At 44.6% G+C, this 12,060-nt stretch overlaps 1 protein-coding gene across 13 annotated transcripts in view; it reads left to right on the top strand.

Moving 5' to 3' along the window:
* The window catches only part of PMS2 (PMS1 homolog 2, mismatch repair system component), a 36,985-nt gene that overhangs the window by 13,916 nt on the left and 11,009 nt on the right, over positions 1–12,060 (top strand). For 11 of the 13 annotated variants that reach the window (XR_003118767.1, XM_025381163.1, XM_025381168.1 and 8 more), the window contains 4 exons: positions 516–615; positions 3,744–3,828; positions 6,127–6,282; positions 8,441–9,302. Coding sequence is in view for 12 of the 13 variants with exons in the window: in XM_025381163.1 (XP_025236948.1) it covers positions 516–615; positions 3,744–3,828; positions 6,127–6,282; positions 8,441–9,302 (1,203 nt within the window). In the remaining variant the exon portion in view is untranslated. The remainder of the gene's footprint in view (positions 1–515; positions 616–3,743; positions 3,829–6,126; positions 6,283–8,440; positions 9,303–12,060) is intronic. The other 2 variants (XM_025381164.1, XM_025381171.1) reach the window with 1 other exon arrangement.

Raw genomic sequence — 12,060 nt, 5'->3', positions numbered from 1 at the left:
GAGCATTCCAGAAGGTCTGGTTCTTTGATGACTCATCAAGATTTGGAGCACAGATACCCATGCACTGCAATAGTGATACTTATCAGCACGTCACCTGGGGTTTTGTTTTCATTTCACTTTAAGAATGTGCCATGTTGGCCGGGCGTGGTGGCTCATGCCTGTAATCCCAGCACTTTGGGAGGCCGAGGTGGGCGGATCACAAGGTCACAAGTTCAAAACCAGCCTGACCAACATGGTGAAACACCATCTCTACTAAAAATACAAAAAAAGTCAGCCAGGCGTGGTGGTGCATGCCTGTAATCGCAGCTACTGGGGAGGCTGAGGCAGGAGAATCGCTTGAACCTGGGAGATGAAGGTTGCAGTGAGCCGAGATCGTGCCATTGCACTCCAGCCTGGGCAATAAGAGTGAAACTCCATCTCAAAAAAAAAAAAAAAAAAAAAGAATTTGCCATGTGATCATATTTCTAATCCTTTTCACTCTGGAATCCTGTCCTCACCATATTAATGTTGAATAGCATCTCAGGTTTCATTTCACAATGCGCGCATGGAGTTGGAAGGAGTTCAACAGACAGACAGTTTTTCTTTATCAACCGGCGGCCTTGTGACCCAGCAAAGGTATTTACAATTTTTTTGTATTAGTTTATTCTTTATGCCTTTGACTTTTAATGGATAACTTTTTTTCTGATAATAGGCAGTTTACATGGAACTCGGGACTTTGAGAAACATGGCTTTAACATTAACTAATTTTGGGCATTTACAGAATTCTACTGCAGATGGCTCCCAACTTAAGATGTTTCAACTAAAAAAAAAAAAAAAAGATGTTTCAACTGAAGATTTTTCTGGCCGGGAACAGTGGCTCATGCCTGTAATCCCAGCACTTTGGAAGGCCAAGGCGGGTGGATTGCTTGAGGCCAGGAGTTCGAGACCAGCCTGGCCAACATGACAAAACCCCGTCTCTACTAAAATACAAAAGATAGCCAGGCCTGGTGCCGCATGCCTGTAATCTTAGCTACATGGGAGGCTGAGGCAGGAGGATCGCTTGAACATGGGAGATGGAGGTTGCAGTGAGCTGAGATTGTGCCACTGCACTGCAGCCTGGGTGACAGAGTGAGACTGTGTCTCAAAAAAAAATTCTTTTTCTTTTCTTTTTGAGGTGGAGTCTCACTCTGTCACTCTGGTGCGATCTTGGCTCACTGCAAGCTCCGCCTCCCGGGTTCACGCCATTCTCCTGCCTCAGTCTCCTGAGTAGCTGGGACCACAGGCGCCCACCACCTCGCCTGGCTAATTTTTCGTATTTTTAGTAGAGACGGGGTTTCACCATGTTAGCCAAGAAGGTCTCGATTTCCTGACCTTGTGATCCGCCCGCCTCGGCCTCCAAAAGTGCTGGGATTACAGGCATGAGCCGCCGCGCCTAGCCAAAAAAAAAAATATTTTTCTACTACTTTGCCTTGTTGCAGAAGTTATTTTTGCAGTAGATACCATCTTTCAAGTACCTATGGAACCATTGTTTTTCAGTATAGTATTCAATAAATTACAGAAGATACTCAACATTTTATTATAAAATAGATATTGTGTTATTTTGCCTATAGACTAATGTAAGTATTCTGAGGCAAGGCTGAGATAGGACATTCAGTAGGTTAGGTTATCACAAAGGCATTTTTGACATACAATATTTTCAACTTATGGGTTTATCAGGACATAACCCTATCATAAGTCAAGGAGCGTATCTATCTGTGTACAGTTTTTTTGTTGTTGTTTTTTGGGTTTTTTTTGAGGCAGAGTCTTGCCCTGTCGCCCAGGCTGGAGTGCAGTGGCGCAATCTTGGCTCATTGCAACCTCCACCTCCTGGGTTCAAGCGATTCTGCTGCCTCAGACTCCCAAGTAGCTGGGATTACAGGCCTGCGCCACCACGCCTGGCTAATTTTTTGTATCTTTAGTAGAGACAGAATTTCACCATGTGGCCGAGATGGTCTTGAACTCCTGACCTCGTGATCCACCCGCCTTGGTCCCCCAAAGTGCTGGGATTACAGGCATGAGCCACCACGCCTGGCCTCTGTGTATAGTTGTTTAAATTGCATATACGTGAGTGTGTTTGTATGTGTATATATACATTATATATGTTGTGTGTACATATACATAAATATATAAACACATATTAATTACCAGTATATTTATTATTGTAAAAACTAAAACTATTTGAAGAAACTAAACATTTTATAACATTCTGTGTCACCTTTCAGTATAAACTGATTACATGGTTTCTATATTTTCTACAGATTTCTATATTTTCTCTTCCTTCTTTCTATTTTCCTAGGAAAATAAGGGTTCAGATTGCTTCTGCCTCAAATTTAAACAGATCATCTTGATATGATTACAGCACAACATTGTACCTCAGTAATATTTTTTGTTTCTCTTTTTCTCTTTTTATTTTTTTTGAGATGGAGTCTCGCTCTGTTGCCCAGGCCGGAGTGCAGTGACGTGATCTCGGCTCACTGCACCCTCCACCTCCCAGGTTCAAGCAATTCTCCTGCCTCAGCCTCCCGAGTAGCTGGGATTACAGGCGCATGCTGCCATGCCTGGCTAATTTTTTGTATTTGAGTAAAGACGGGGTTTCACTGTGTTGCCTGGGCTGGTCGAGAACTCCTGAGCTCAGGCAGTCCACCTGCCTTGGCCTCCCAAAGTGCTGGGATTACAGGCGTGAGCCACCACTCCCGGTCCCTGTATTTCAGTGATGCTTTAGAGTTCGCTTGTAATCTGCCAGATGTGGTTGATCTTCTAAATTTTTTAACCTATAGTGTAACCTATAGTGTAATTGTAACTATTAATAATTAATGTGATATTTTGGTTTATTTCTAATGACATTTTAATGCCATAAATACGTTTCTATGTACGTTGAATGTGTTTTATGAATATTTCAGCTGTGCCCGCATTTCACTAGAATTTCTCGTAGAGCAACTTTAGGTTGGAAAAATTCAGTTTTAGGGATCTATGATTAGTGAAATATCACTTCATGAGTTGTGAGGAAATTTTTGGTGATGGATATATTCATTATCTTGATTGTGGGGATAGTTTCACAGGTGTTTGTGTATATGTCAAAATTTGTGAAATTGCACACTTTAAATATGTATAGTTTATTCCATGTTAGTCATATCTCAGTAAAGCTATTAAAAAATGTATTCTTAGGCCAGGTGTAGTGGCTCACGCCTATAATTCTAGCACTTTGGGAGGCCGAGGCAGGCAGATCAACTGAGGTCAGGAGTTCGAGACCAGCCTGGCCAACGTGGTGAAACCCCGTCTCTACTAAAAACACAAAAATATCTGGTTGTGGTGGCGTGTGCCTGTAATCCCAGCTACTCTGGAGGCTGAGGCAGGATAATCACTTGAGCCCTGGAGGTGAAGGTTGCAGTGAGCCAAGATCGCGCCATTACACTCCAGTCTGGGTAACAAGAGTGAGACCCCATCTCAAAAAAAAAAAAAAAAGAAAAAAGAAATCCTGCCTGTAGTCCAAGCTACATGGCAGGCTGAGGCAGGAAGACGACTTGAGCCTGGGAGGTTGAGGCTGCAGTGAGCCATGATTGCGCCACTGCACTCCAGCCTGTGACAAGGCGAGACCTTGTCTCATTAAAACAAAAAAAATTCCCTTCTAAGAACATGCTGGTTGGTTAGAATAGTGTGTTGTTAGAATGTGGGGGGGCCGGGAACATTTGTCATATATTCTTTTCTCCTCCTTGTATTCTGTACAGGTCTCCAGACTTGTGAACGAGGTCTACCACATGTATAATCGACATCAGTATCCATTTGTTGTTCTTAACATTTCTGTTGATTCAGGTAAGTTCCATTGGCATTTCAGTAGAACTAGTGACTAATGCCTCAAAGAATACAATGAAATTATATAGCTCTGTTCTGACCGGAATGAGATAACAATTTATAGTCATGTAAGTTTTTGGTTTTCTTTTTTTTTCTTTTTTGAGACGGGGTCTTGATCTGTCGCCCAGGCTGGAGTGCAGTGGCACAGTCTCGGCTCACTGCAAGCTCTGCCTCCCGGGTTCAAGCGATTCTCCTGCATCAGCCCCCCAAGTAGCTGGGACTACAGGTGTGTGCCACCACACCTGGTTAATTTTTTGTATTTTTAGTAGAGATGGGGTTTCATCGTGTTAGCCAGGATGGTCTCGATCTCCTGACCTCGTGATCTGCCTGTCTTGGCTTCCCAAAGTGCTGGGATTATAGGCATGAGCCACCATTCCTGACCCTGTAATTTTGTTTTTCTTAAACAGAGTTCCCGCTTTCTACTTGAGACTATGTTAATTGTATTATTAGAAAGATGTAATTTTTTTTAATGCCAACCAAGGGAGAAAGTAGACTAAATGGTCTTCCTAATTTCACAAATAATTCATTTCATATAGTTTTTTTTCTGATTGTTAAAATTTTGGTTTATTGTCATTGAGTATTTTTTTTAGATACTTAGAAATACATATGTACATACCTTAAAAAATATTTTCTCTCCTCTTTCTCTTTCTTTCTCTCTCCCCTACTCCCATATTCTTTGGAATGAGAAAATAACTTTGTATACTGTGCTTTATCCTTAGATGTGAATGTTTTCTCTTCCATGTTATTAAAACTTAATCAGAAATGTGATTTGAATAAGTGAATTATATTCCAATGCATGATTATAGTTTGGTATTTTAATTTTTAAATTTTTCAAAATTTAAGTTATTTTTAGTTTTTGGAAATTACAAATACTTTCCTTATAATTAAATCATTATCTGCATCTTTATTATTGTATTTTTTTTGAGACAGAGTCTTGCTGTGTCTCCCAGGCTGGAGTGCAGCGGTATAATCTCAGCTCACTGCAACCTCCACTTCCTGAGTTCAAGTGATTCTCCCACCTGCGCCTCCTGAGTAGCAGGGATTACAGGCGCCTGCCACCACGCCTGACTCATTTTTTTGTATTTTTAGTAGAGACGGGGTTTTGCCATGTTGGCCGGGCTGATCTTGAACTCCTCACCTTGACTTATCCATTCGCCTCAGCCTCCCAAAGTACTGGGATTACAGGGCATGAGCCATTGCGCTCAGCCTACACCTTTAATTATTCTTAAGATAAGTTGCTAGGAGTAGAATTACTGGGTCCGTGAATATGATCATTTTAAGGCTTTTTCTATATTGCATTCTAGATGTACCAATTTACACATCTAGCTATAATGTATTAGGTATTATAATGGTTAAGCTAAATTCAGTAGGGGATTAAAATACCTTATTTTAGTTTGCATATTTAAAATTATTTTTATGTGTTTATTTGCTTTTCCTTTAACAATTCAGCTTTTCAAGCCCTTCTATATTGTGTCTATTCAAAAATTGTCTTTTGCTCATTTATTTGAGAGATGGAGTTTTGCTCTTGTCGCCAAGTCTGGGGTGCAATGGCACGATGTCGGCCCACTGCAACCTCTGCCTCCCGGGTTCAAGCGATTCTCCTGCTTCAGCTTCCCAAGTAGCTGGGACTACAGGCATGCGCCACAACGCCCAGCTAATTTTTGTATTTTTAGTAGAGATGGGATTTCACCATCTTGACCAGGATGGTCTCAAACTCCTGACCTCGTGATCCACCCGCCTCGGCCTCCCAAAGTTCTGGGATTGCAGGCATGAGCCACCGTGGCCAGCATGAGAAATGATTTCATAATTTACGAATATTAACCTGGACACTGTATTTTTTTCATAGTACTTGTGATAAATACAAGTGAATGAAATAATAGATGGGGAAATTTCTATCGTTAAAAGTGAATTTGGCTGGGCACAGTGGCTGATGCCTGTAATCCCAGAACCTTGGGAGGCCAAAGTGGGTGGATCACTTGAGGTCAGGAGTTCGAGACCAGCCTGGCCAAAATGGTGAAACCCCGTCTCTACTGAAAATACAAAAATTAACCAGTGTGGTGGCACTCGCCTGTAATCCCAGCTACTTCAGAGGCTGAGGCCGGTAGAATCACTTGAACCCAGGAGGCAGAGGTTGCAGTGAGCTGAGATCGCGCCACTGCACTCCAGCCTAGGCGACAGAGTGAGATCCTGTCTGAAAATAATAATTAATAAATAAAAGTGAATTTAAACATAATAAGTGTGTTTTCTTTTTTTCCTTAGAATGTGTTGATATCAATGTTACTCCAGATAAAAGGCAAATTTTGCTACAAGAGGAAAAGCTTTTGTTGGCAGTTTTAAAGACCTCTTTGATAGGAATGTTTGATAGTGATGTCAACAAGCTGAGTGTCAGTCAGCAGCCACTGCTGGATATTGAAGGTAAGAAAAATACTGTGTACAAACAGCTTCTAAAGCTTTCAGCTAATGTGTTTCCTTATTTTTTCCAAGGTAAGCTTTTTTTTTTGACATGAAACAAAGTCTCTTATACTATCATTTTTAATTTTTTTTTGAGACAGGGACTTGCTGTGTCACCCAGGCTGGACTGCAGTGGCGCCATCGTAGCTCACTGCAGCTTCAAACTCCTGGGCTGAAGCCATCTTCCTGCCTCAGCCTCCCAAGTAGCTGCCTCCAAGTACCTCTAGTTTTTTGTAAATTGTAAATGGGTGATGTAATATAAGATATATGATTGGAAGAAGTCTACAGTGACTGCATTTTTAACTCCCTTGTCATGCCTTTTTTTGAGATGGAGTTTCGCTCTTGTTGCTCAGGCTGGAGTGCAATGACGTGATCTCAGCTCACTGCAACCTTGAAGCCTCCTGGGTTCAAGAGATTCTCCTACCTCAGCCTCCCGAGTAGCTGTGATTACAGGCGCCTGCCACCACACCTGGCTAATGTTTGTATTTTCATTAGAGATGGGGTTTCTCCATGTTGCCCAGGCTGGTCTCGAGCTCTTGAGCTCAAGCGATCCTCTAGCCTTGGCCTCTGAAAATGCTGGGATTTCCTGACTTCTAACAGAATTTAGGCCGGGCGTGGTGGCTCACGCCTGTAATCCCAGTACTTTGGGAAGCCGAGGCGCGCAGATCACGAGGTCAGGAGATCGAGACCATCCTGGCTAACATGATGAAACCCTGTCTCTACTAAAAATACAAAAAATTAGCCCGGCGTGGTGGCGGGCGCCTGCAGTCCCAGCTATTTGGGAGGCTGAGGCAGGAGAATGGCGTGAACTCGGGAGGCAGAGCTTGCAGTGAGCTGAGATCCTGCCAGCGCACTCCAGCCTGGGCGATAGAGCGAGACTCTGTCTCAAAACAAACAAACTAACAAAAAAACTGTAACAGTATAGTTTAATCTGTTTTTAATTTGAGGTTATTCAGTCTGTCCTTCTCTGTGATTTGTTGCTTTCTCTCATTATTTCGTTTGTGAGATTCACCCAAGTCATGTGGCAAAATTCATTTATTCATTTGCTGTACAGTGTTCCATTATAGTCAGATACCGTAATTTGTGAATATTGGAATTGTTTCCAGTTTGGGGCTATAATGAAGAATGCTGTCATGAACATCCTTATCCATGTCTTTTGACGAGCATGCATAGGTAGTTCTTCTTTTTTTTTTTTTTTTTTGCGAGGGAGTCTCACTCTGTCGCCCAGGCTGGAGTGCGGTGGAGTGATCTTGGCTCACTGCAACCCCCGCCTTCCAGGTTCAAGTGATTCTCCTGCCTCATTCTCATCCTCCGTAGTAGCTGGGATTATAAGTTTGTTCCACTGTGCCCTGCTAATTTTTTTTTGTATTTTTAGTAGAGACGAGGTTTCACCATGTTGGTCAGGTTGGTCTTGAACTCCTGACCTCAAAGGGCGAGGATTACAGGCGTGAGCCACTGTGCCCAGCCAATAGGCACTTCTGATAGGAGTACTATGCTGGGTTGCAGGTGTGCATCCATTCAGATTTAGGAGGTATTCCCAGAGAGCTTTTCAAAGCAGCTGTACCAGGTTCATTCCTACCAGAGGTATTCAGTCATTCCCCTCGATCCTGATCTGTGTGAGAATTTGTTGTTTTTAAATTTTGCCCATTCTGGTGAGTATATGGCCACATCGTATTGTGTTGGTTTTTTTTGAGACAGAGTCTCGCTCTGTCACCCAGGCTAGAGAGCAGTGGCGACATCTTGCTCATTGCAACCTCTGCCTCCCGGGCTAAAGGGATTCTTGTGCTTCAGCTTCCCAGGTAGCTGGGATTACAGATGTGCCCCACCTCACCCGGCTAATTTTTGTATTTTTAGTAGAAACAGGGTTTCGCCATGTTGTCCAGACTGGTCTCGAACTCCTAGCCTCATGTGATCCGCCTGCCTTGGCCTCCCAAAGTGCTGGGATAACAGGCGTAAGCCACCACACCTGGCCCATATTAGTTTTATTTTGAACATTGAACCGTGTTCATCTGTGTAATTAGCATGTGGATCTTCTCTTTTGTGAAGTATCTGTTCACATAAGCACGTCCTCTCACCATTTCGGGATAGTCCCTGACCCTCTTCTCCGTTCACGTTTGCTTAGGTAACTTAGTAAAAATGCATGCAGCGGATTTGGAGAAGCCCCTGGTAGAAAAGCAGGATCATTCCCCTTCATTAAGGACTCGAGAAGAAAAAAGGGACGTGTCCATTTCCAGACTGCGAGAGGCCTTTTCTCTTCGTCACACAACGGAGAACAAGCCTCACAGCCCAAAGACTCCAGAAGCAAGAAGGAGCCCTCCAGGACAGAAAAGGGGTATGCCATCTTCTAGCACTTCAGATGCCATCTCTGACAGAGGCTTCCTGAGACCTCAGAAAGAGGCAACGAGTTCCATTCAGGGACCCAGGGACCCTACGGATGGAGCGGAGGTGGAGAAGGACTCGGGGCACGGCAGCACTTCCGTGGATTCTGAGGGGTTCAGCATCCCAGACACGGGCAGTCACTGCAGCAGCGAGTGTGCGGCCAGCTCCCCAGAGGACAGGGGCTCACAGGAACATGCGGACTCTCAAGAGAAAGCGCGTGAAACTGACGACTCCTTTTCAGATGTGGACTGCCATCCAAACCAGGAAGACACAGCGTGTAAATTTCGAGTTTCGCCTCAGCCAACTAATCTCGCATCCCCAAACACAAAGCGTTTTAAAAAAGAAGAAATTCTTTCCAATTCTGACATTCGTCAAAAGTTAGTAAATACTCAGAACGTGTCAGCCTCTCAGGTTGATGTAGCTGTTAAAATTAATAAGAAGGTTGTAGCCCTGGACTTTTCTATGAGTTCTTTAGCTAAACGAATAAAGCAGTTACATCGTGAAACACATCAAAGTGAAGGTGAACAGAATTATAGGAAGTTTAGGGCAAAGATTTGCCCTGGAGAAAATCAAGCAGCTGAAGATGAACTAAGAAAAGAGATAAGGTAACGTTTTAATTTTTTACTTTTTTACTTTTATTTAAATTTTTGTTTATTTTTTTTTTTTTGAGACAGAGTCTCGCTCTGTCGCCCAGGCTGGAGTGCAGTGGTGCGATCTTGGCTCAATGCAGCCTCCACCTCCCGGGTTCAAGTGATTCTCCTGCCTCAGCCTCCTGAGTAGCTGGGATTACAAGTGCGCACCACCATGCCTGGCTAATTTTTGTATTTTTGGTGAAAACAGGGTTTCACCATGTTGGCCAGGCTGGTCTCGAACTCCTGACTTCAGGTGATCCACCCACTTCGGCCTCTGAAAGTTCTAGAATTACAGGTGTGAGCCACCGCACCTGGCCAGGTAAAGTTTTTTTCTTGAGTATTTTGAAGCTGGGTGCGGTGGCTCACGCCTGTAATCCCTGCACTTTGGGAAGCCAAGCCGAGGAGGGAGGATCACTTGAGCCCCAGAGTTCAAGACCAGCCTGGGCAACATAGGGAGACCCTGTCTCTGCAATAAAATTGGCCGGGCACGGTAGTGCACAGTTGTAATTCCAGCATCTGCACCTGGCCATATACTGTTCTCTGTGGCAGGACATAGACTCCAAAGACATGGAAGATTTGGGTCTTTTAGGCCAGCACCAGCTTTTGAGCAGATTATCTGTGTACTGGGAACCAGGGCACATTCAGACAATTCCCGGGAGAGCCTGGGATCGGCACCAGGGGAGGTGGTATTTGTGCTGGTATCTGGGATGCTTCTGGGACGTCCTTTCCCTTCCCTCCTGCGGTGCAGGAGTTCCTGTGTCATCACTCACTCTGGCAGCTTCTCTTCATCCAGCAGGCTGCAGCCACTCCTGCTCCGAGGAGATCTGAAACTCAGCCTGAGTGGGGAGGGGCCTCTTACAAGAGTTCCTTTTCTGACGGGCACGGTGGCTCATGCCTGTAATCCCAGCACTTTGGGAGGCGGAGGCAGGCGGATCACCTGAGGTCGGGAGTTCGAGACCAGCCTGACCAACATGGAGAAACCTTGTCTCTACTAAAAATGCAAAGTTACTGGGATGTGGTGGTGCACGCCTGTAATCTCAGCTACTCGGGAGGCTGAGGCAGGAGAATCACTTGAACCTGGGAGGCGAAGGTTGTGGTGAGTCGAGATTGCACCACTGCACTCCAGCCTGGGCAACAAGAGCGAACTCCATCTCAAAAAAAAAAAAAAAAAAAAAGAAAAGAAAAAAAAAAAGAGTTCCTTTTCTGAGGACTCTCCCTCTTCCCTAGAGGTAGTAGCATTTTCCATTCCTGTATTTATTAACATAGTAGTTAATCACTTTTTACTAGTTTGTGTAATGCTTTATTATAAATTTTTCCTCCTCAGGCCTGGCATGGTGGTGCCATGTAATTCCAGCACTTTGGGAGGCTGAGGCAGGGAGTTTGAGAACAGCCTGGGCAATATAATGAGACCCCATCTCTGAAGAAAAAAAAAAATTAGCCAAGTACACTGCTGCATGCCTGTAGTCCCAGGTACTCAGGAGGCTGAGGCGGGAGGCTCACTTGAGCTCAGGAGTTTGAGGTTGCAGTGAGCTATGATCATTCCATTGTGCTGCAGCCTGGGCGACAGAGCAAGACCCTGTCTTTAAAAAAAAAAAAAAAAACAGAATCCCTGTTAAAATCACTGGTGTGGTTTTTGTCTCTTGATTGTACTCTGACTGATATGGTATACCAGGAGACAGACCCTCGAAGATAAGATTTGGGGATTGGTTTGGTTATGACTTGGATTTGAGCTCTGTGTGGAGCCCCTCACAATAGGAAATGTGGGCTCAGTAATCCATGCCATGTGGAGGTCTCACAGTTCACCAGACTCTCCCCTGTGGTTGATTGTGATGGTGATGAGCATGGTGGCATGGGACTGGGTCTTCCTGGAGCACTTATAGAAAGAAACAACAATATCAGCTCCTTTATTTATTTATTTTTTTTGAGACAGAGTGTTGCTCTGTCACCCAGGCTGGAGTGCAGTGGCGCGATCTCGGCTCACTGCAAGCTCCGCCTCCCGGGTTCCCGCCATTCTCCTGCCTCAGCCTCCGGAGTAGCTGGGACTACAGGCGCCCGCCACCTCGCCCGGCTAATTTTTTGTATTTTTAGTAGAGACGGGGTTTCACTGTGTTAGCCAGGATGGTCTCGATCTTATGACCTCGTGATCCGCCTGCCTTGGCCTCCCAAAGTGCTGGGATTATAGGCTTGAGCCACCGCGCCCAGCCCTTTATTTTTTTTTGAGACAGAGTCTCGCTCTTTCACCCAGGTTGGAGTGCACTGGCATGATCTCAGCTCACTGCAACCTCTGCCTCCTGGGTTCAAGCGATTCTTCTGCCTTAGTTTCCCAAGTAGCTGGGAGTACAGGTGCCCACCACCACGCCTGGCTAATTTTTTGTATTTTTAGTAGAGATGGGGTTTCACCATGTTGGCCAGGCTGGTCTTGAACTCCCAACCTCAAATGATCTGCCCACCTTGGCCTCCCAAAGTGCTGGGATTCCAGGCATGAGCCCCCGTGCCCAGCCTAATCTCAACTGCTTTCATCCTCAGCTCAGGCCACCAGGTGAGAACCAGAAAACGTCCATGGTTTAACAGAGTCTACTTTAAAACGTCTGCTTTAACAGAGTCATTTCTTACAGTTACAGCACTGATACTGCGGAAAATCCGTTTTCACCGGGTTTACTTATGTGGGACTGAGAGTGACAGTGTCAGTTTCTCGTGTGAAGGTTAGGGGTGTTGTCTGTCTTTTGTCCGG

Source organism: Theropithecus gelada, chromosome 3 (assembly GCF_003255815.1).
Source record: "Theropithecus gelada isolate Dixy chromosome 3, Tgel_1.0, whole genome shotgun sequence".
NCBI classification, from domain to species: domain Eukaryota; kingdom Metazoa; phylum Chordata; class Mammalia; order Primates; family Cercopithecidae; genus Theropithecus; species Theropithecus gelada.
Note: the sequence above shows the minus strand (reverse complement) of the source record. Positions and strands in the feature narration are given on the sequence as shown.